The 24,569-nt window shown below is 41.0% G+C and overlaps 1 protein-coding gene across 1 annotated transcript in view; it reads left to right on the top strand.

Annotated features, from left to right (window-relative positions):
• The window catches only part of nadka (NAD kinase a), a 218,139-nt gene that overhangs the window by 94,275 nt on the left and 99,295 nt on the right, over window positions 1-24,569 (top strand). Inside the window, exons 5-6 of the mRNA XM_026270696.1 lie at window positions 23,823-23,928; window positions 24,474-24,559. Of these exons, the coding sequence (XP_026126481.1) occupies window positions 23,823-23,928; window positions 24,474-24,559 (192 nt within the window). The remainder of the gene's footprint in view (window positions 1-23,822; window positions 23,929-24,473; window positions 24,560-24,569) is intronic.

Raw genomic sequence — 24,569 nt, 5'->3', positions numbered from 1 at the left:
AACCATGCTAATGCACTTCCGTTAATGCCAAAATAGTGTTCAAGTCTATGCAAAAGAATGTTGTGGTCAATTGTGTCAAACACAGCACTAAGATCCAATAAAACTAATAGAGAGATACAACCAAGATTAGATGATATGAGCAGATCATTTGTAACTTTAAGGAGAGCAGTCTCAGTACTATGATACAGTCTTAATCCTGACCGGAGATCCTCACATATACCATTTTTCTCTAAGAAGGAATATAATTGTGAGGATACCACCTTTTCTAGTATCTTGGACAGAAAAGGGAGATTCGAGATTGGTCTATAATTAACTAGTTCTTTGGGGTCAAGTATCATAATATCATTAACACGTCACAGGGTCAACACAACGTGGGAGGTCACCATGTGGGTGCGCTACAGGGGGAGGGGAAAGGTCACTAAGGTCAAACTCATCAATCATTCTGACATAAGGTGCATCATAGGGACTACTAGTTTATTTGAAATCTTTGCAAATTTATTAACAATTCAGTTAATTGGACATGATTTGGAAAGACACGTCTATGTGAAGTCCCACAGTGCATGTCAGAGCACAAACCAAGCCATGAAGTCCAAGGAATTGTCTGTATACCTCAGAGACAGGATTGTATAGAGTCACTGATCTTGGGAAGGAGACAGAATAATTTATGCAGAATTGAATGAGCACAGTAGCATCCATCATCTGTAAATGGAAGAAGTTTGGAACCAGTAGGACTCTTCCTAGAGTGGGGCACCTGGGCAAACGATTGCGAAACGAAGCGATTGGGGGAGAATTAGTGCCTTAGTCGGGGAGGTGACCAATTTGTGGATGCATAAAATGTGACATTATCCAAACCCAAATGCAAATCGCGCTTTACCTTTTGCATTGAAATGTTCGCGAACGCACATTTCAAATTATAAAACAAAGTCCATTCGCAAATGCAATTCTCATGTCTTATGAGCTATGAGCCTGTCATATTTAAAAAGCAATATTAATTACCACATTTGCTTTTTCACTCTCTCTGCTCTGTGCATGTAGACTGCCAAAACTCAAATGAAATCGCAATTCCTTTTGCATTTGAATTTCCGACGTCTACACAGAAACCTGTCAGTCAAGTGACAGGGGTGGGGCCATTTTATTGGGTGTGTTTGCATTGGGAAGTGATGTCATTCACAGTTGACGGTAATAAACAATTATTAATAGACGATTTTGCGGAATGTTTTGAAAAATTTTTGAAATCTGTGAAATTGTGGAGGACATGTTGACACTCGCGCAGCAAGTTGATGATAGTTCATACGGTACAGATTTCCTTTTACTCAGAAGCCATTTGTTTTTAAACAGGTTAAATGAGTTTGTGGCCTTGACGAAGAGCATCATCAGTAATGATGTCTTTGCTTATCTAATGCTGTGTTTCCACCGAACTTTTTTCCCAGAAACTTTTTCCCCCCGGACCTGTTGTTTTCTGTGTTTCCATCGTGTTCTAAAGTACCTGGAAGATTAGTGTAGCAACAATGGGTTGTACAGAATAATTAACTCAAATGATATATAGGGAATTTTAATAATTAATCAGGAATATGATTAATACCTATCTCATATGACAGTTACACTAAATTTCATTGTGATATCTCTTACTGTAAATTACTGCAAATCAAACAGTGGTTTGTCCAGCAAACGGCCGTAAGATTAAACTATCAATTTTCAATAAAGTTATCACTTCTTATAATTCAAGGAAAAATATTCTCTGGCCATGAAAACATTATCCTATCATTATGATAAATGTAGTTTCTAAATTTAAAGCTTGTAGCTAAAGATCAGGCATCACAGACTCGTAATGCGAGCGGGTGGTGGAGACAAGAATCATGAATATATGGGTTTTTAATAATTGAATAATACATCGAAACTACAAATCACACAGAGTAAATATGTGTACGACAATACAGACAGTAAACTTTTTACAAGACATAACGGAATCCAAATAAAGGAGAGAGAGAGAGAGAGAGAGAGAGAGAGAGAATGAATGAGATCACAGAATGAGCTCAGGTATGGAAATCACAGTCAGTAACCCTTGTCAGCTAACACGAATCAAATCACAGGCCAACTTTAAAGCAGCATTTTAAAATCTCCATAAAAAAGTGATACTTGCATGGCCCAGCGTGCGTGCGCTGGTCCTTTTGAAAACAGCATGCGTGTGCCGCGTTGGATCTTGGCGTGAGCGTGGAGCTGCGTGAGCGGGGCCTTTGTTCTGTCTTTGCGCAGTATTTGAAAGGTTCAACAAACAATGTTCCAGAATTCGTCCCTCTTGTGTGGAGAGGCGAATAGTTGAATAAACTTAGTTAGGGGTGCTCCAATCACGATCGGCCGATCGTTATGCGCATCTCGTCAGTAAAGCCGGTTCTCTAATCAGCGGTTAATTCCATCAGGTGCATGATTTCACAAAGAGCAGCTGTTACTACACAGAGCTATTGTTAATAGAGAATATGCGCAAATCCACTTCATTTTCAGCGTTTTTTGGCGCATCTTCTCAGTTAACAATGGCTCTGTGTAGTAGCAGCTGCTCTATGTGAAATCACACACCTGATGGAATAAACCGCTGATTAGAGAACCGGCTTTACTGACGAGATGCGCATTAACGATCGGCCGATCGTGATCGGAGCACCCCTAAACTTAGTAAAGAAAAGAAAAGAAAACAATCTGAGCCAAGGGACTTGCGGGAGCGACGAGGGTCGCACAGGAGAGCAGCGTGTCCGAGAACGAAGAGAGGAAGAAGAGAAGGCGGACCTTGTTCGGTCGATTCTTATGGCTTGGGATGGTTCACGCTTCTTTTCGCGTGAACAACCAATGAACGTCCGCGATCTGAAGCGGGAAAAAGTTCCTTTGTCTCTGTGGAAACACCCACCCTAATGATTTAGGGCTTGTCAGATTTCATCAGGGATATTCTAGCAAGCTCTTAATTCAAGATTAATAGATTTTAACCACATTTTGCTTTAGATAAATGGGTCCGTTAAAGCATGACGATTAAACAGATACCAAAAATAATATATATAAATGATCAAAACATGAAGTTACATTCAAATGCAGAATTACACACATTTAAAGATTAACACACGCTAATAAATTGCCGATAGTCCCAATTTATATGGGAAACATCTAATGTATCAAAAAGAAATACTTAATACATTTAGAAAACATAAAAACAAAAGCTAATAGTTTAGAATGCATTGGGAAAAGAAACCAGTGACTTGGCTTCTCTCCTGTCCTGTTGCCCAGGGGGGTCATAAAGTTTTATGAGCTGCAAAGGAGTGGGGGGTTACAGAAACATGGCTCTTTGAGAAAGTTAAGATGAGGAGAAACATTCCCAATTTATAAGCTAGTAACATTATAATCCTCGCATAACAAGGATTAACCATTGTACCCACAAACATATTCAAAATACATATTATTAACGACTTAACGACATAAAAAGTATAAAGAAAAGTTTGTTTGCGTGTGTGTGCTTATGTGTGTGTGTGTGTGGGGGGGATTTCATGTCCCCTTTGAGGCTCGCACGGGTATCGTAAATAATTTAAGTCCAGCCAGGCTGGCGCCAGGCCAGGCATTTAGTGCAAAAAGGTTTAATTTGTATGCCTGAATTTAACCCATGAATCGATGACCTGCATATCTGTTACATCTCCCCCTTTACGTCAGATGAAGTCCCTGTGGGGATTCCATCTTAGACCTCCAGCCACAGTTGTCGTGAGTTTGGCTGTAGAGGTTTGCATCTCGTTGAGTCTCCTGTATAGGATGAAGGTCACGCCAAGAGTCAGGGTGTGACCAATGACAGTGGAGATGCACTGTGCAGTGTCGGCAGCAGTCCAGGCTAGGACCGCAGATGACGGGTTCAGAATGGGTTGTCGAGACAGTGCTTGGAGGGCTGTGTCGACGGGAGTAATGTCAATGTGTTGAGTGGTACCTTTCTGTACTTGGTCAAGCAGGTTGGCACGGGTGGCGGTGTCATACTGGTTGTAGGTCAGTGTAGCTGAGCGCACAGGAGTGTTGACGAGCCATCTGTTACCCACAATCTCTGCTTGCGTTTCTGTGACTTGTGTACGAGGCTTGGCTTCGGCAGGGCAGCGCGCATCGCTGACCCAGGTTGCAACTCGTAGATTCCTTCAGCGTTGTGTCTGAGGAAGGGTTTACTAAGGCAGAGATAATGAATGTCTTTGGTCAAAGTACACATGTGCATGTTTGGGGCCAGGTACAGCTGTGTGTCGCTGTCGTGGTAGGCCACCACATCTGGAATGTGTGTCTTGGTGTGGGTGTTGCTTTTCCACATCCTGACACCGACAATGTTTTTAGGTCTGTAGACTTGGCTTGACTCGCTGATGGGTTGGTTCAGGAGCACATTCACTTCTCTCTGTTTGGGGTTGACGTGCCGTAGGAAGGCACTATCCAGAGAGTTGGCCAGGTGTATTTGTAGCAGGTGAGCTGGCATGGCGATGGTGTAAGACAGCACAGTCCTTCTGGAAGACAGTAAACAGTGGTTTCAAGGAGTTTATGGTCTGGTTCGCTGCATTGACACTGGACATAACAATGTTAAAAATTCTGGCGGCAGCAGCGGTTCTGAGCAAAGCTCCCGGGAACTGTTTGGAGCGGTGGTGGTGTCCACTTAACTCCATTTGTGTAACAATCACCTTCTCATGTTGGCTGAACATGTGTTTGACATTGGCCTCAGTGTGAGTGAGGGAGTCCACTCTCCATTGGAACCTTGTACAGCTGCATTCGGTTACAATGCTGTGGTAGTGTGCCCTGTCATCGGTGGTCAGGAGTCTCAGCGGTTTTCTCTGTGGCAGCTGTCCTCTCTTTGGCTGACAGCACGGCACGGCAAACCACAGCAGCATCCTGGTACAGATAATAGGGAGAGAGAGAGAGAAAGGGGAGAAAGAAACAAACGAGGGCTGTCTTTGGTTGGACAGGGCAGTCTCTTTGCTTTGTGGGCGGCGACTGGGTTTAGCTCGCCCTGGTCCATGTTTTGCCACATCTTGCTGCTGGCATGACGCTTGCCTCAGTGTTTTGTCAGTGGCTCTGGTGCTGCGTGGTGCAGCACATGCTAAGTCATGGAAATATATTGGCATTATTCCCCTTTTGCTCCGTGGCATTACAAGCCCTGGCATTGTGATGTTAGACGGTGCACCACCCACAATATTGTTCTGTGCACGCAGCATGTTTTGTGTATCATGCAGTGGTTTGGGGCGTTGGTTGTCAGTGACTGTAGACTGGTTGCCAGGGTGCATGGAGGGGTCTGAGAGGTGGTAAAGCAAAGTCAATATGGAGGTTTCAGAAGCCCGCATGTCCGCTATGTTTGTCTGTGTAGACAACGGAGCCAGCGTAAGCGATTCTGAGGTAGGCAGTTTAGCTAGTAAAGTTCTTATGCTGTGTGTAATCACTTCAACCTTGAATGTGGGTGGGTGGGTTGGGAGTGACCACAGAATGTTGTTTAGTGTGCCAGTTTTGGCAAGGGTGTCAGTTTGATCTTTTAAGTCATTGTCTGGACTTGGTAGCTTCGAGTGTCCTTTTACCTTCTTCCAGTACACGATCACATTGTGTGTTTTTGTGATGTTATCACATTGCTGGAACAGGTGTTGGTGTTTGACATGCTTTTTGTTTGCAAGTGTGAGTCCGAGTTCCACACATTCAGGTGAGGATTGGAAGAAATCCAGCGTGTGGTTTAAGGTTTGACCTCATTGCAGGTTGAGCCGAACAGCGACCCCTTTGGTGTAAGATGGTACCACCGTACCCTGTTTGTTGACTAAGGTACAGAGGCATGAACTTGAGCTTGTTGTTCGGGTGTTGTACTCATGGCTGGCTGCTGGGGTTTCCGTGACCTCTGTGACCTTACCGTCTGGTTCTGTGGGAGTTCCCGTGACCTCTGTGACCTGACAGTCTAGCTCTAGCAACCTGTGTGGCTGGAGAGAAAGAGGTTCTCGCACTTGAGCAAAGCTTTTAGCTGTTTGAAGTTCAGAAAAGGGTCAAAGTGTTCTAGCAGGTCTTTGTCGATGAGAAATGTATGAGTGTTCATTGGTGGGACATACATGGGATGTATTAGACTCATCAGAACGATTGTCAGGTGAATGGAAACAAACTGTTCAAACCGGATGTCGTTCTGTCTGTACGCCTGTACATTCAGTTCATAAGTTTGAGGTGTAAGAGTTCGATCTTGTCTCTTAGCTTCAAATTGGAGTCTTTTGAAAAGGTGAGATGAGATCACCGTCAGGTTTAATCCTGTGTCGATCAGGTCTTCCATGCTGACTCCTTTTCGGCCCACCCCCTTTTTGACAAGGCTGCCCAGGAATGCTGGCATCAGGGCAGGAGTGACGATTGATGGGTGGTGAGGACCGGTCTTGTGTAGCATGCTGCGACGGCAGGTAGTCAAAACAGCATTTTCTGGTACCTTTTGTTTGTGGTACCTGGTGTGAGGACCTGTGCTGTCTCGTTCAGGGTGTGCAGCTGTCGGCTGTGGAGCTTGGGTGTTGTTGTCACTTTGCGCTGTGACAGTTAGCCCTGTGGTCTGTGGATGACGGGCAGTGTTCTGGGTGCTTGGCTCATCTTCCTTGCGAGTTTTCATGTGAAGAAGCTCTTTCAGCACCCTCAGGATCTCTGCTGTCTCAGACGTGGCTGCACTGTGTTTTTCTGACGTGGGCTCAGGACCAGTGTTAATTTTGACACGAAATTTTAATTTAGTTTTAGTCTTAGTCTTTTGACTATAATTCTTTTTAGTTTTAGTCAAGTTTTAGTCATCTGATTTGTTTTAATTTTAGTCTTATTTTAGTCGACTAAAATTGCTTGGTATTTTAGTCGACTAAAATTGCTTGGTATTTTAGTCGACTAAAATTGCTTGGTATTTTAGTCGACTAAAATAAGACTAAAATCAATAACAGATTTACTAGACAATTTTTTACAGCTGGTATAGGAAACAAACTTAACCAAAATATATAAAACACAAATTCAACTTTATTTCAACACAACTGTGTCTTTATTTCGATTCAAAAGCTTTTATGCAGCAACAAACACTGTCATGATAATGTAAACAATAACTAGCTGCCAATTGACCATCAATAAAAGAAAAATAACGTTAGGTCCAGGACCTTAAAGCTTACAGCTGAGCTGAACAATAAGTGCATACATTTAAAGTAAATATTTAATAAGTTGGGTGGATAAAAAAAAGTAACAATATTTTATAAGGTATTAATTTGTCTAGCAATATTGTATGTTTTAAATACTACAATATTGCTAGATTTGTATGTATAATGATAGGATGTGAACATTCATGTTTCACATGACTAATATAGAAATATTTGTGATATTGTCAACAAGTAGAACATTATAAAATATACTAAACATTAGTATTAATCAAATGTATTTATCATGATATTACGTATTAGTATTGTGCTCGCATCTAATTTGAAGAAGGGGCTATTTTAGTACTTTTCAGTTCGTAATATTTAATGCTACAACATCTACGCACTGCACTATTCCAATTTTGCTTAGCTCAATAAACAAAAGAACATCGTTGTGAAATTACATTTGAGAAAATGTCCGGGTGGCTCGTCTGTAAATGTCTTTTCAAATTGGTTGTGTTCTTGCCACGAATGAGCGCTCTGCGTGCTTTACACTTTGTTTTGTTTTGTTCGTCGTCAAACGTGAAGTGAGCTGTGGACATTTTGTCGCTCTTTTAGACAGTAGGGACTTTAAGCAATAGCTGCGAATGGAACGGCTACAGCGACCGGAAGTTTGCCATCACACCGCTGTAGCCAAGAACGTAAAAGTCACTAAGCAACGGTAAAACAGAACAGCGCAACGCAGCATTAATTCATTTATTGAGATCCAAAAAAATATATAATTTAAAAAAGCAAGAGAAGGATTGCTTTTGGCGTTAAATGACAATCTTTTGTCAGAAGAGGAGTTTTTAATATTGTATGATGTAAATAAGTCTAAAAACATAACATTTATTTACCTAACCTCTCACGTTGTAGCGACTCCGGCAAATCAGCTGTTCTCCCGTAGTAGACCGTTAAATTAGAACGTCACAAAGTAGCAGTTAAATTCGCGCAGGCGCAATACAACGCCAGAATGGCGTTGCCGTTCCACCAGAGGCTGTTGCTTAAAGTCCCTATCACCTCTTCGAATGCCGACTTCCCGGGAGCTCATAAAAACTGAAAACCTTCGCTTCACGTCTCAATAAGTCAGGCTCTGATTGGTTCTCTTCTCTCATGCAGTCTGTTCTGTTTTGCCGGTTCTTTTGCTCATTCCTCGCATCTCTCCCGTCTGCTGATTTGATTTTCGTCACAGTCTATTTTCGTCTCGTCCTTTATTCGTTGACGATAATGTCAATCAATTTAGTCATAGTTTTAGTCTCCATCAGTGCCTTCTATTTTAGTTTTCGTTTCGTTTTCGTCGGCAAAAATATATTCGTGACGAAAATAATGACGAAAATATTTAGTCAACGAAATTAACACTGCTCAGGACTGAGCTTACCAGTGTCGTGTCGAGAGTGGTTCCACTGCCGGCTGTTGGGGCTTTGTTTCCTGGATGGTGGGAATCGCTCGCTCTGGTGCATTGGACGAGCACCACCACGATTGTGTTGCCCTCTGCTGGCTTGGAACGGTATTGACTCTCTGTAAAAATGTCTGTGACTGTGGTGTTGTAGGGCGCCATCTAGGGTTAACTCCAAGCAGTGCTCAGAGACGGAGACTTTGGGGTTTTTCACAGTCTTTTCACAAATAGTCTTTTGCTTGGTGCAAGCTTTGTGGGCTAAGTTCCACAACTCTTGTGTAGTCCTGTTACGTGGACACGCTGGGACTCTGAGATGAAAACTCTAACTGGCATGTAGGTTTAGGAGGAACAGAGTTTTTAAGTTGACATCCTGTTCCATACCTGGTTCGTTGCATGCTCCGAAGTAGGCTTTTTGTAGCTGACTACAGAAAGTCTGTGGGTTTTCAAATCGGCCCTGTTTGAGGTCCATAGCAATAAGGAGCCCATGGTCTGAGTTTGCATCAGAGAATTCAAGAATCAAAGTTTGTAGCAGTTGCTGGTAGTACGCTTTGACAGTCTCTGGTTGACGATCCAGAAAACAATGCACATCACAGCTGGACGTGATTTTTAACAGGTACAATGTGTTCACATCTGTCACGTTGGCGACAGTTTGCAAATGAAAGTCAATGGCTTGTAAAGAAGCATGAATGTCATGTCCTCCTGCAGGATCTGGATTGAATGTAGAGATGCTTCTGGCTAGCTTGTCAAGTTCTCTGTGAGCAGTGCAGGGTTTAGTGACATGCGTTCTCTGGAAGGGTTCTCTCCCCTCCGTTGTTGACAGGTGTTCTTGTAAGCTGGCTGGTGATTTCTTGAGCCGTGAGCTTACACCCCCTTTTACAGTTCTGGGTTCTTGGCTGAAAGGGTTGGAGTGGCGGGCCGGGAGAAACTTTGTGGTGTGCGTTTCTCCGATGCAGCCACTCTGTAATCTGTGAGATTGTCTTAGTTCTGTGTGAACAGTGTCAAGTTCATCTTGGAGCTTGTCTCTCTGCAGAATAAGCTTGTTGAATTTAGCTCGGGCCGCTTGCAAGTGTGTTTTGCAGGCCCAGGTTTTATAGTCTCTTTCTTTCAGTTCACTCTCTGCTCTTTTTAGGAGAGTCACCATGCTGGAGTTTTTTGTTGAGTTCTTTTTTGGCTTCTCTCTCCAGCTGTTCTTTTTGATCTGTGTCAAGCGAAGATCTTGCAGGGCATTGTGAAGTCTTTCAACTCCTTTCTGTAGCTCTGGATCTGTGTCGTCCTCTTTCTCGTGCTGGTTCTGGGTCTCAAGGAGGAGCTGATCAAGATGACTCTGGGTTGGGGCCTGGTCCTTCCAGGCCTCCTCCGCGATGTTGCTCCGTTCACTGAGCCGTGCCTGGGCGACGAGAATGTGAACTAGGCTTCCGAAGATCCTGGCGAGTTCTTTGTAGTAGTCGCTTTGGTTTGGATTGCGTGCCATCAGTTCATCTAGCTCGGTGTCTAGTTGCTCTGGGTGCTGCAGGTTACTGGCGTCCTTGGGCAGGATGGGGGTCGTCACAGCTTTCAACCATGTCGAGAGGTGGCCCCCGTGGACTGCTGGACTGGATGCTTGGAACATCCTGACTCTCTGTCGGTGAGAGAAGCACAGCACACACACACAAAAAGACCAATGCAAGTTCGTTCTACGTTTAGCGAGCTATATTCATACGGGCTGTGCCATTTATGAGAATTTTGGGGCTAACTGATGCAAACAGTCAGACAGTTAAGTAGCAAATTAACTTGGGTCAACCAAGGACCTGAAATGGAGATTTGACAGGCAGTAGCCTAGCGGGTCGTGTGATGACACCAGCTGCTGATTGTTGCTCTACTATTTAGCTTCCTTGGTGGCTCACAGGTTACTGTCTCTATGTGAAATGAAAGAAACAAATCACAACAGAACAGAGGATAGAAAAAGATCAAAGTGAAACAACACTTGAAATGAGATACAAACAATATAAACACAATGTGTTAGTGAGAATAAGGAGGTCTAAGCCTACTGCTAGGTTTTAAGATAGGGCCAACAGGTGAGTGGGCTATCTGGGTAGGAAACCTAGAAATATGGTGTGGCTTAAAGAAGCAAAAAGGGTTAAACACTTAAAATATATCCGGGGGAATATCTAATATTCTGTGGCTTATAATAAGTGGATGGGTTTTATCACATTTGGTTCACCTGGGCGAATTGAAGTCATTCAGGTGGAAACCAGTGGCTGGGTCAAACTCTCCGGCGCTCCCCAAACACTCAACCGCAGTGTCCCCGGTCCTCCGTTACTTTGGCGTGGCGCACTCTTGAACAGCTTGTGACTTTTAGCACAACCTTTGGAGTGCCAAATTGCTGATGTCTCCACCACGTGCCACTAACGGACAGAGACAAGAGGAACCGAGTTTCACTCACAGCCAGTGGTCGGGCACTGGTCGGGCAGCCTTGCTCACTGGAAACCTGAGATGACTGTCCAATCACCAAGGGAGTTCTACAATCAAATACACAAAGGATGAACAAAGGAAACTTACAGTTAATTAAGGTTTGGTTTGTTTAACATCAATTGAGTAACTATATATGTAGAAAGGAAAGGTACCAGCTTTACCTAATAATGATAAAACAAAGAAAGGGAATTATGAAAATAATGGTAATTATCAAAATAACCTAAGCTAAAAAAGAGAAGAAAAATAATAAAAATCTAAATAAAAGACAGGAATGAAACAAGGGAGAAGGAGTAGCTGGTTTTCACCACAAGGGGAGAAGTACTGCTTCTCTGTGCTTAACCTGCTGAGCAGAAAACTTAATTCAAATTAAAAATTCAACACTGGTTTAAATTAAAATAAGCATGTAAGAATTAAAAGGAAAATCTGAATAATATCCTATAATAACCCATGATAGTTTGTAAGTTATCATTAATATTTATGAAATTAATCAAACACGGTGAGATTAATCAAAAAGGGTAAAAGTGGACATGCAATTCAAAACAGAATGGAAAAGACAGAGGTCTGTTAGTCGATTTAACAGGAGACTGCCACTAGATGGCTTACCTTCTAAGTGGGTCAATCAGTAGTTGACCTGAAACATCTAGATTTCCACTATTAAACAATTACATTTTAATTCAAATCATGTTTGAACCAAACTCAAAGTAAATGTAACAGTCAAAGGCAGGGAAAATTCTTTTGTTTCCCTGTAATAATATTCGCACGAGCAAAGCTGTAAATGCAAATAATTTTCGAGAATTTAAACAGCTAATTCAATACCTCAAGGGGAAAATTCTCAAAAAAAATTAAAACCTCAAGATTAGCAATTAGAGCGCATTATCTGAAACGGCCACGGGATGGCGACTTGCACTCATGCAAGCTGGAATCAGAAAGCAGGACGTAACTTGAAACTTCTAAACCACGAGTTCCCTCCGGTGTTTAGAATTACAGAATTTAAATAGGACTTAGAATCTGATCGTTTGTCAGGCTGATTTTCTGCATCAAATCACGAGTAACAAACAAAAAGTTTTAATTCTGTGGTGCTATATTAAACATAGGGTGAAGGAAGGATCCGTTCACTTCCAAAACACAAATGAAAAAAAAAAAAAAAAAAGAAAAAAAGGAATTTTCCATCTGTTGAATCCAATAGACATTTTTCAAAATAGCACTTATGATTTAAATGTTTTAGGTTTAAAAATCGGGTAGCTAAGCCAATTTTAGACCAGGAGTTTTTATCGTTTTAATTTTGAATATCACTGTGGTTCACCACAAATTCAATAACGATATTTAATAAGCAAGGCCTTTTTAACTGAATCAGAGGAACATTGCTCATGTTCAGATTTACGTTGCAACTAATAAAAGATTTCTTCATCTTTTAATTATTCATATTAAAATGTTCTCACTGTAAAAAGATTTTGGTCTTTCTTAACAGGATACTTTTAACATTATACTGCAGTTTACTTTCATTAAAAATAACAATGACTATAATGTTAAGTTTCTATAAATACCTAATGTGCTGACTGATCAGCTTTTTGCCTCAGTCAGGAGTGATTTCGCGTCTTGCGACTTATCTCACAAGTAACGTTACATAATTTCATAGCGCACGTGCAGAAATTATTAAAAACCATATACACAGATTGATTGCTCACAAAACGACGTTTGAAATGTGCGTGTTTCTCCACCAAAACTGTAGCAACAATGGCTTGTACAGAATAATTAACTCAAATGATATATAGGGAATTTGAATAATTAATCAGGAATATGATTAATATCTATCTCATATGACAGTTACACTAAATTTTATTGTGATATCTCTTACTGTAAATTACTGCAAATCAAACAGTGGTTTGTCCAGCAAACGGCCGTAAGATTAAACTATCAATTTTCAATAAAGTTATCACTTCTTATAATTCAAGGAAAAATATTCTCTGGCCATGAAAACATTTTCCTATCATTATGATAAATTTAGTTTCTAAATTTAAAGCTTGTAGCTAAAGATCAGACATTACAGACTCGTAATGTGAGCGGGTGGTGGAGACAAGAATCATGAATATATGGGTTTTTAATAATTGACTAATAATACATCGAAACTACAAATCACACAGAGTAAATATGCGTACGACAATACAGACAGTAAACTTTTTACAAGACATAACGGAATCCAAATAAAGGAGAGAGAGAGAGAGAGAGAGAGAAAATGAATGAGATCACAGAATGAGCTCAGGTATGGAAATCACAGTCAGTAACCCTTCTCAGCCAACACAAATCAAATCACAGACCAACTTTAAAGCAGCATTTCAAATCTCCATAGAAAAGTGATACTTGCATGGCCCAGCGTGCGTGCGCTGGTCCTTTTGAAAACAGCGTGCGTGTGCCGGATCTTGGCGTGACCTTGGAGCAGCGTGAGCGGGGCCTTTGTTCTGTCTTTGCGCGGTATTTGAAAGGTTCAACAAACAATATTCCAGAATTCGTCTTCCTTGTGTGGAGAGGCGAATAGTTGAATAAACTTAGTAAAGAAAAGAAAACAAAACAACGAAAACGAAAGCTTCCGAAGGAGCCATGATAATGGCTGTCCTCTCCGCCTCCCGGCTGGGGGGGGAGGGGGGGGGGGCGGCAATCTGAGCGCGGCCCAAGGCTGCACAGGAGAGCAGCGTGTCCGAGAATGTAGAGAGGAAGAAGAGAAGGCGGACCTTGTTCGGTCGATTCTTATGGCTTGGGATGGTTCACACCTCTTTTCGCGTGAACAACCAATGAACGTCCGCGATCTGAAGCGGGGAAAAGTTCCTTTGTCTCTGTGGAAACACCCACCCTAATGATTTAGGGCTTGTCAGATTTCATCAGGGATATTCTAGCAAGTTCTTAATTCAAGATTAATAGATTTTAACCACATTTTGCTTTAGATAAATGGGTCCGTTAAAGCATGACGATTAAACAGATACCAAAAATAATATATATAAATGATCAAAACATGAAGTTACATTCAAATGCAGAATTACACACATTTAAAGATTAACACACGCTAATAAATTGCCGATAGTCCCAATTTATATGGGAAACATCTAATGTACCAAAAATAAATACTTAATACATTTAGAAAACATAAAGACAAAAGCTAATAGTTTAGAATGCATTGGGAAAAGAAACCAGTGACTTGGCTTCTCTCCTGTCCTGTTGCCCAGGGGGGTCATAAAGTTTTATGAGCTGCAAAGGAGTGGGGGGTTACAGAAACATGGCTCTTTGAGAAATTTAAAATGAGGAGAAACATTCCCAATTTATAAGCTAGTAACATTATAATCTTCGCATAACAAGGATTAACCATTGTACCCACAAACATATTCAAAATACATATTATTAACGACTAACATAAAAAGTATAAAGAAAAGTTCGTTTGCGTGTGTGTGCTTATGTGTGTGGGGTGGGGGGGGGGATTTCATGTCCCCTTTGAGGCTCGCACGGGTATCGTAAATAATTTAAGTCCAGCCAGGCTGGCGCCAGGCATTTAGTGCAAAAAGGTTTCATTTGTATGCCTGAATTTAACCCATGAATCGATGACCTGCATATCTGTTACATTAGGCAAGGTCCCACTTTATATTAGGTGGCCTTAACTACTATGTACTTACATAAAAATAAGTACAATGTACTTATTGTGTTCATATTGTATTGTAAAACACTTTTGCTGCTTTTGAGGTGGGATAGGGGTAAGGTTAGGGAGAGGGTTGGAGGTATGGTTAAGTTTAAGGGTGGGTTAAGGTGTAAAGTATGGGTCAACAGTGTAATTATAAATGTAATTACAGAAATTAAATACAGATGTAATTACATGTCATTTATATATATATATATATATATATATATATATATATATATATATATATAAGTACAATGTAAAAACATGTATGTACACAATAAGTACATTGTACCAAATTATTAATTAAAATGTAAGTACATTAGTTAAGGCCACTTAATATAAAGTGGGTCCTTAGGCAAATAGTCTGGTGATGTAGGTCTGCACGTGTTTCTCAATTCAAAGCATGCTGATTTTGGCCGTGCATCCTCTGTTGTTCAGACTTTGCACATTCAACTTGGGAGTATGATGTCCGTGACAATGCAAATCCGGCAATTCTGCAAGCAGCAGCACACTTGATAACATCAGTCAGCTCGCCTTGGCGAATGCAAATTTCCTCACTGTACATTTACAATAAAACGAAAAAGGATATCAAATACCACTGCCTCCTTTCGATTTTTTTTTCTTCATGTAAACATAATAATAGCTTCAGAAATGTGTATATATTCAGCCATTACAATGAAACTAAATATTATATAAATTGCCTCTTTTTATCTTTTTAGTTGGTTATTACGGTTGACTGTGAGTGACGTCACATCCCAATGGAAACTCGCCCAATAAAATTACACCACCCCTGTCACTTGATTGACAGGTTTCTGTGTAGACGTCGGAAATTCAAATGCAAAAGGAATTGCGATTCCATTTGAGTTTTGGCAGTTTACATGCGCTGTGCAGAGAGAGTGAAAAAGCAAATGTGTAGTCAGTGTAATTTGGCACTCACTGTGCGTTCGCAAGAGCGAAAATGCAAACGGTAATGCGCGATTTACATTTGCATTTGGATTGTCACATTTTATGCATCCACAAATTGAAAACGCAATTGCAAATACAATTTAATTAAATACAATTTGCAATTCCTTTTGAATAATGTCCGGAATATCATTCCATAGATACGCACATAAGGTGTGTCAAACTCAGTTCCTGGAGGGATGCAGCCCTGCATAGTTCAGTGCAACACACAAACAATGTCGTTTTCAAATAAGTCTGAAGGACTTGATAAGCTGGATGTAAGGTGTGTTTAATTAGGGTTGCATCTAAACTCTGCAGGGCTCTGGCCAGTTTGACAGCCCTGATATACATGATAAATAATAAGTTAAAAAGTTATAATATTATAACCAGTAATACTTTTATGTTTATTTAAAAAATCAGTTGTCACAATTCCAGCCTTACAATGGTGTTTGAGAGGAACGAAATCCACAGTCCTCTCGAACTACATTTTAACAGAGAAAACCTTTTTTTGAGCCTTTACAATGGTGCAACTTGCACCACCTGGTGCAAATAAGTTACATATGTGACTGGGTTGAATTTAAATTCAGAACCTTTAATTCAAATTGTGCATTTACACCAGACACCAGATAGTTCGACGATTGAACATTTTGAGTGTATTTGCTTCATTCGCGTGTGAAATTAATAAATTTTATAGCACTTTCAACAGACCCATGGCCATCCAAGGCACTTTACAAATTGCCTCACATTCACCCATTCACAGAACTCATTCATACACCGACGGTGGAAATTAACTTCACAACAGACACCGTCTATTTAAAAATGTGTATCCCCTATTTCTGGAGACTAGCTCCATGCGATCAGCGGGAGCTCAGTGATCATGTATCCGCCTAGAGCACTCTCAACTCGGCTAGTCCTTTGACATTTGCTGCTGGCTCTGATGTCTCTTTAGTTGTTCAAGATAAAATATAATTAGTTTGTGGTAAATCTAATCTTTGGTCTTTATTAAAGAGTAACTAAACCCTTAACCAACTTTTTTTAGTTAATGATCTGTAAGAATGGGGCTTTAATAGTGCTCTTCATTGATTTGAGTAACTTTTTTGACATTTGAGTGTAAAGTGTTTTAATTCTACAATATATGGTGTAAAATGTCCGAGTGCTACCCCCTTCAGGTTGAACGGTGGCTACTGCAGTAGATTTGTTCTATTGGATGTTGTGGTGGCAAGTGATGTAAGTGGTGGCAGGTGACATAAGCAGTTTCCAGCTCTCCAAGCCCCTTGGTACGAGCTACCACGCCCTTGGCATAAATTAAAACCATCTTGTTCCGTCAAAATTACTGTAGTGAGTCAGGAGTTGGAATTGTGAGTATGGAAAACGACCAGGATAGACTATTATAGCATCTATTTAGCATAGCATTTATATACTTATTTAGATTATTTCGTGTAGCCTATGTAGTTAATTAGCATAGTTGTTAGTGTAACGTTAGTATTGTTAGAAGAATAGTTAGTTAGTAGCATAGTATTGCATCAGTTAGAATAGCTTCAAGCTGGCGTAGATTTATCTGTATTTAGTACAGTGGTCAGTATGTGTAGTGTTGGTGGTTGCTACAGCACTGCTGGACTACATAGTTTTCCAGGAGACTTTAAAATTAGGCACCAGTGGTTGCATGCACTTGGCCTGAAAGACCGCGAGTTCCCGCCTAGAGCTGGAGTGTGCAAACTGCATTTTACACGGGATTGCTTCTCCAAACAGCTCACGCTGAAAAGCGACGTGGTGCGGGAGTTAAGACCGCAGTTTGAGCCAACGTCTCGAATTGATATGGCTCAGGCCACAGACACCTTGACATCCTCCACTTTTTTTTTTTTCAATTAATCCGTCACTGCGGTTCTCAGGTTCACGCCCCACCCGCTCAGCCCGACCTCGGTAAGTCCCCTCTATCTCCGCTGTGCTCTGCCCACTTTTCAGCAGTTTTCAAATATTGCCAGTGGGTGGAGTCAGGCTCTGACCAGGGGTTTAGTTACCCTTTAAATTAATCTATTGATATGTTATATATATACAAGCAAAATCCTTTTTATTCCTGTTTCTGTAAAAGTATGAAAAAGTATCATACAGCTCCGCATGTATCCACATACAGCAATGATGACTTTGTCTTCCATTGTTGTTTTTGATTTTCCCTCCGCTCACTACGTTGTTATCACGTCACACGTCTGGTGTGAACGCACCATAAAAGCATGCCTGCAGGGTGCTGTGTGTCCACACTTGATGAATTGTATGAGTAGCATGCACATTCTTCAAGGCCACATCTGTATTTAGGCACCAAGCACTGCACTGAGAGGACCCTATTGGAATTGCTTTGTTTCTCCTTATTATTCTTCTGCTGCTTCTTCTTCTTCTTCTTCTTCTTCTTCAAAGTGAATAACATATTTGAGGGCTTAAGCATGCTCCAAAACTTTGCACATTTGCAATTTACATCTGATATGAAACAGGAAGTTACTGTAACTCAGGCAAGCAATATCCGATCTGCCCCAAACTTCACACGTTTGATAGGTGTTCTGTCCTGAATAAACACCCATGCCCAAATTCAGTTATAGTCATAGCACCACTTGCTGGTAACAGGAAGTGACATGGTTAACACTGTTATGGACTCCTAGGAACATATTAAAAAGTGTCACCAAGTGATAAATACACTGACAACATGCTAAAAACCATACTAAAACATGCTAGCAGCACTTAGCTAAAACATGCGATAAATTAAGTGAGACAGAACATTACTGTAACTCATGCATACAATGTCCAATCTGCCCCAGACTACACAAGTTGGATTAGAGTCCTGGCCTGAAGACATCTACACACCCATATTAGGATATAGTTATAGCACCACCTACTGGCAATAGGAAGTGACATGTTGAACATGGGTATGCACTAGTGGGCAGTGTTGGGTATAGTTACTTTGGAAAGTAGTTAGTTAGGTTACAACGTTACCAGCAATTAAAAGTAATCAGTTATGATACAGCGTTACCTATTCATAAAAGTAACGCGTTAGAGTACTCATGCGTTACCAAAAATTAAAAGCCGTTTGCAGCGGCTCACACACGACAGACATAGCCCCCGCCCCTTTAAATGCACCTAGAAGTCGTGACTCCCGACAATGAATAACGTCAGTCATCCGACTAAATTAACACTGCAGGATAACAATAACAGGAAAGACAGTCAGCAATCGGCTATTCCACATGGCGTTTTATTTATTTATTATCACAGAACATATTATTAATCAAAATTCGCACCTAACGTTACCCAGCCCGGGTAGCCGAGGCTACTGTATATTATGAGCACCACAAGATAACTCCTGATTTTTCTTTAACTTTAAATAATGCAGTTATCAAAGTTCAAGTATGCTTACTTGTAAACACAACCTTAAACAGGCTTGCAGATTTAAATCCATTTAGAAATGATGAACAACCAGCCAGCCAATGATCTAACAGAAATTAACAGCTGCCTGTCAAACAAAAATTATAACAAACCGAATTAAATCCTTCACTGCCACACAGGCAAATGACAAATCGCTTAATAGCCGAACTAATTATTATTAAAGTGTCACTCACAGTCACAAGCCTAAATTCGCTTTAACACAGTCCTCTTACATTTACTCTTCAAAGTAGTGATTAAAACGTAGCGTTAAATTTGAGGTAGAATTTTTGGCGGTCGACAGAAGCTTTTCACCAAAGCAGAGTGTGCATTTTACCGTGATGTTCTTTTCTTTTTCGTTGACAAATTGAAAATAATGTGCGTACTACCATAAACCAAACGCTGTCCTCTCTGCTATCTTGCCGGGAGTTCGAAAAAAAAAAAAAAACCCACACACACAGGGTCAGGCGCAGGGCACAGACGCATCACAGCCATTGACTTTACGATCACAGAGCTTCGGCTCCGCTGATACATCCGCAGGTGGCACAGTAGACCTAGGCCTACTGTCTGACAAAAAGCAGGCTGCAGTCGGGATTTTCCTTTCCTTAAAATAATGGATTGCTTTTTTAAAAAAATAACGAAGTTACTGATTACTTACGCACGAAACTAACGCGTTAAGTTACACATTTCAGGAAAAAAGTAATTAGAGTACTCTAACGCGTTACTTTGTAACGCGTTACCCACAACACTGCTAGTGGGAACATAATTACTTATAATATTAACTTATAATTTTTTTTTAGGTGTTGCGTTGTGTGTGGTGCTGTGTAAACATAAAACCATGTCTGCATTTGTGATCGAAGAAACGTCAAACAACAAGCGCAACCTTAACACTGCTTAAAACTTGCGTTTTAATTATCAGTGGCAATTTTTTTAAATATAAAAAATAACTTTCAGTCTGATTTAGAAGTGACAGACTGTCCTTGCAAAATTGGAACTGCCTCACTTTATAGATCAGTCATTGAACACAGACCCATTGTAGGCTACTCTGCAGGTTCAGGAAACAGTCCTACATAAAATGCATCTCACATTGTCACAAACTATGGGCTTGAGTGAGGAAAGGCTGGTGGATTTGAAAATGGTGCATCCAGCAGATGTAACAAAGGAGCTGTCGGCAGGCTTGCACCAACCACATGTGACGACCCCGTGCTGGACTTCGCTTCATGAAAGGCGATTCGGTGATCCACAGCAACAAAGTAGTTCCTCTTAAGGAACTCGAGCTGCATCAAAAACGCTTAGCGTGAGCGATTCTGAATATCATGTGTAATCAGTCCAATGGAAGAGCGTGAAGCTATAAAAACACGTGCCGCCCAGCTGGCGTTAGCTTCGCATCTTCAGCAAGCGCTCTGTGTGTGAATGTCATTTGTTTGTCTTGTGAGTCTTATTTACTGTTGTCTGTCCAGTAGAGCTCTAAGTGATGTCTAAGAGCAAGGCAAATACTAAGCATGTTAAGGGCGAATCCGGATCGTGTTACAGGTTGTGTGTTTCTCCCTGCCCGTGATATATAACGAGTGGGGATACACACAGCCTGTGCGTGGTCTGCCTGGGTTCGAAGCACGCTGAGTCGGCTCTCAAGGGGGGCGGCTGTCCGCACTATAAGAGAATGTCGGTGCGGCTGCTTTGTTCCCGGAGGGCTCTCTTTAAGGAGGGAGCCTTCGCCAGCTTCTGCTGAGGACGCCAGCTGTGCTTGTGGGGTTTATGAGTGGATTTGGCGGAGGGAATTGAGACGAGTCCCTATCTCCTTCCACTTCCACCAGATCCGGCGCCCAATCTCTGGAGTCGCATTGCCCTCCAAGCTTAGAACAACGTCGGCTTTGGTGGGCAAAGGGTATGTGGCAGCAGGTCAGGCTGGTGCGTGTCTGCACACCATGGTGGTGTTACGGGCGAACCAAACTGACCTGCTTAAAGAGCTAGACGAGGGAGAGGAGATCAAGTCCCATGATATATCTGAACTGAGAAGGACCGCTGATCTTTTTCTCCCCGCCACCAAAGAGACCACATGAGTGATTGGGTGGTCCATGGCAGCTATGGTGCCTGCCGAGAGACACTTATGGCTGACCCTTGGCCAAGAAGCCCTGACACCAGAAGCCCAGGGCTTCAGAGGGCAGCCTCTGCTGGTGTAGAGCGGTGTACACCGCAGTACACGGTGCCCATCTCTCCTCAGCACATTCTGGGGGCCGATCTGCCAATCCTGCCAGTGTTCCAGGGCACAGCCGCCCCTGCGGGAGCCTCTTACACCAGAGGTCAGTCTCGGGAGACTGATTCCCTTAGTAGATTATTAGGCAGTGTGGAAACTACTGCCAAATGTATCTCAATGTGTCCTGCATACAGTAGAAAAACGCTAACGTATTCAGTTCGGCTCTGCACCGCCGATGTTCAACGGTGTTACTACGACGATAGTCGGCCCCAAGCAGAGTCTTGTTATGGAACAGGAAGTGAAAACCCTATTAAAGATGGAGGCTATCGAGGTGGTCCCTTCTCAAGACAGGGAATCCGGGTTTTACAGCCGATATTTCTTATTTCCAAAGAACGATGGGGGGTTGCTACAACTACAACCTACACTACAACCGTGGGAATTGGTTGTAGTGTTAGAGGCATTGTGCAAACCTCCGTTTGAGCCTATTCAAGATATTTCAGACAGACATCTGACGCTTAAAACCGCCTTTCTGTTGGCCATTAACTCTCTGAGGAGAGTAGGAGATAGGGGTGGGTGATATCTCGATATTTAAAATATATCGAGATATTTTTTAAACACGATATGGATTTTGACATATCGTATATATCGATATATTGTTTATATTCTGATTCCGCCACTTTGCTTGTTTGCCTTCCCTGTGCTGTGCTCGCCCCCGCTCGCTCGTCCCCCGCCTCCTTGCTTTTGTCCCCTCTCACCTCGCGTGTAGAGAACTAGTCAAAAAAAAAAAAAAGACAACTGGCTCCATTATATGGAGATACTTCAGTTTTAAGGCGTAGGCCGAACGGCAGGCAGATGTCTACTGTAGGGCCCAATGAAACGCGGACGGAATCGCGGAATCCAGTCATAAAAATGGAATTTACAGTTTAACGGGGAATGTCACGGAATTGGTCAAATTTTAAATGAATTAATCAAAAGTCGGTCATGCACTTACATCAAATCGCGAAATGGACTAATATCTGCAAATATTAACCCGGAAAAGTCTATTTAAATATGAATCCTGCATGTTCTGCGTGTCTGTGTCAACGAATGGAGCAGAAGCGCATCTTCATTCATTAAACACGGAAGCTCGCATAACGCTCGCGCTGATTTCATTGTCTTTCCTCTCTCTAAATAAAGACGTGAACACATGAGGAACATCTCCAGAACTGCACTGAGAGTCACTTCATGAGCTTCTGACCGTTTGATTTGAGTAAGACTAGCTCATATCACATCATAGACTGTGGTATCACATACACAGAACTGTAAAGGTAAACCCGTCAAAATAAAAGTATTTGACAGAAATCTATTACTATTGTACAGCAGAATGTAGATAGCCCACTACTACTACTATTAAAATGAAACGAACATAATTTTATAAGGAATAATCACACAACAATTCTCCCATGTTTTATTTTTAATAGTAAATCCCCTTTGTTTACCAAAAAATAAAGTTTGCTTAATTTTAAATAATTAAAAGATAAATTAAATGAATGTTTTATGCCTTCATTTGATAATCAGAAAAATGTAAATACACAGAATTTCTGAAGGGAAAAAAACATTTCACATAAGGCTATTTTAAGAATTGTTTTTAACTAATTAAGTTGTTTTTATGCATTTAAATAATTGCACATGCTAAAACACAGAATTAGGTAACAATAAAACATATGGTGAAGAAAAAAAATAAAATGTTTCATAGGCCCCTTAACATGTAATATTTGCCATATTTGTTTTTGCAGTAGTTTTTTTTGGGGTTATTTTTCCTGTAAAGATATCGAGATATATATCGTATATCGAGATATAGCAAAATATATCGAGATATATTTTTTGCTCCATATCGCCCAGCCCTAGTAGGAGATCTGCAGGCCCTCTAAGTGGCCCCTACTTATCTTGATTTTGCACCTGGCATGACCAAAGCGTTCATATACCCTCAAGCGGGATATATTCCCAAGGTTCCCTCTGTGACACCACAACGTTTTGCGTTTTGCTTTCACAACGAAACACACATCATCTCCACCACACTAATAACAATACGGCAGCAAGAATCAAAGTTACGCATTCTTTCTTTGCGTATACCAGGGATCCTCAAATCTGGACCCCGAGATCCACTTTCTTGCCTACTTTAGCTCTAATCCTAATCAAACACACTTGAGCATGCTAATCTATGCCAATCAATGTCTTTGCGATCATTTGAAAATCAAAGGCAGATGGCTTTAATCAATCAATCAAGCTAAAATCTACACCGCATTGGACCTCCAGGGCAAGATTTGAGGATCCTGGCGTATACATTTGGGCGGTGTTTTGCAAATATTCCCACACAGTGACATAGATGTTGGGTCTTGTTTAAATTAGGTGTTTTAGGAGGGTGTGGACAAGTCTTAACTTTTATAAAGAATATCTCTTTGGATTTGAGATTTTAATCTTTGCAAATTGACAGATCTTCTTTATGCACCAAGAACTTGTAACCCTCCAAAGAGAAAGGAATTTTTTTTTTTAATTGCATCATATGACCCCTTTAAAGCATAAAGTTTTTTAAGTTCTGTTCATATTTGCTCTTTGTTGACATTGACATTCAGAAATTTTCTTGTTCTCTGCTATAATGGCTTTCAGCAGAAAAATATGATTGTCTATGTGGAGAAGACAGTCATTGAAGATCCAGCCATTACTAGAGACAGCTTTGTCTCCATCAAAAACAACATTTGCACTTTTAGAGAAGGTAAGGCATTATCCAAAAAGTACTTTATTATACCTGATGCAGTTTGTTTTGGTATGTGTGTATTAGGGATGTAACGATATTATTAGATATTGTGATATTGCGACAGCAAAACTGCCTCAAAATTATCATGGTCACATGACAATGTAAAAGTGTTCCGGGCAAAAAGTGTAGATTTTTAAAATATAGTTAAACTTTTTATACTAACATAAAAGGTCTTTAATGTTGTGTTTTTTTGTGCCATTTATGCTTTGGCACTGTATCTGTAAAATGAACTAAAACCGAAAGCACAATAAGGCTTCATCAAGTCTGTTTTCGCTGCTCATTTCAAAACACTTCATTCACATGATCAGTTCATGATCCATTGTTTTCCGTGACTCAGTACGGCTTAGGTCACAGTCAATGCAGTGAATTTGTTTATTGCATGTGCTTTGAGTTTAGTGCATGCTATTGCAGTGCCTGTAAAAACTGATTAGGAATTAGACACATTAACCAGTTAAGATAAAAATGTGTAAAATTGATGTGCTACCTGTTGACATGTTTCACAGATTATGATGATATTTCCAATTGTGTCGACTTCATAATTTGTTTGGGAGGAGATGGGACTTTGCTGTATGCTTCTTCTCTCTTCCAGGTTTGAAAAT

Source organism: Carassius auratus, chromosome 8 (genome assembly GCF_003368295.1).
Source record: "Carassius auratus strain Wakin chromosome 8, ASM336829v1, whole genome shotgun sequence".
In the NCBI taxonomy this organism is placed as follows: Eukaryota; Metazoa; Chordata; class Actinopteri; order Cypriniformes; family Cyprinidae; genus Carassius; species Carassius auratus.
The sequence above is the reverse complement of the archived record's forward strand: the minus strand, read 5'-3'. Positions and strand labels throughout refer to the sequence as shown.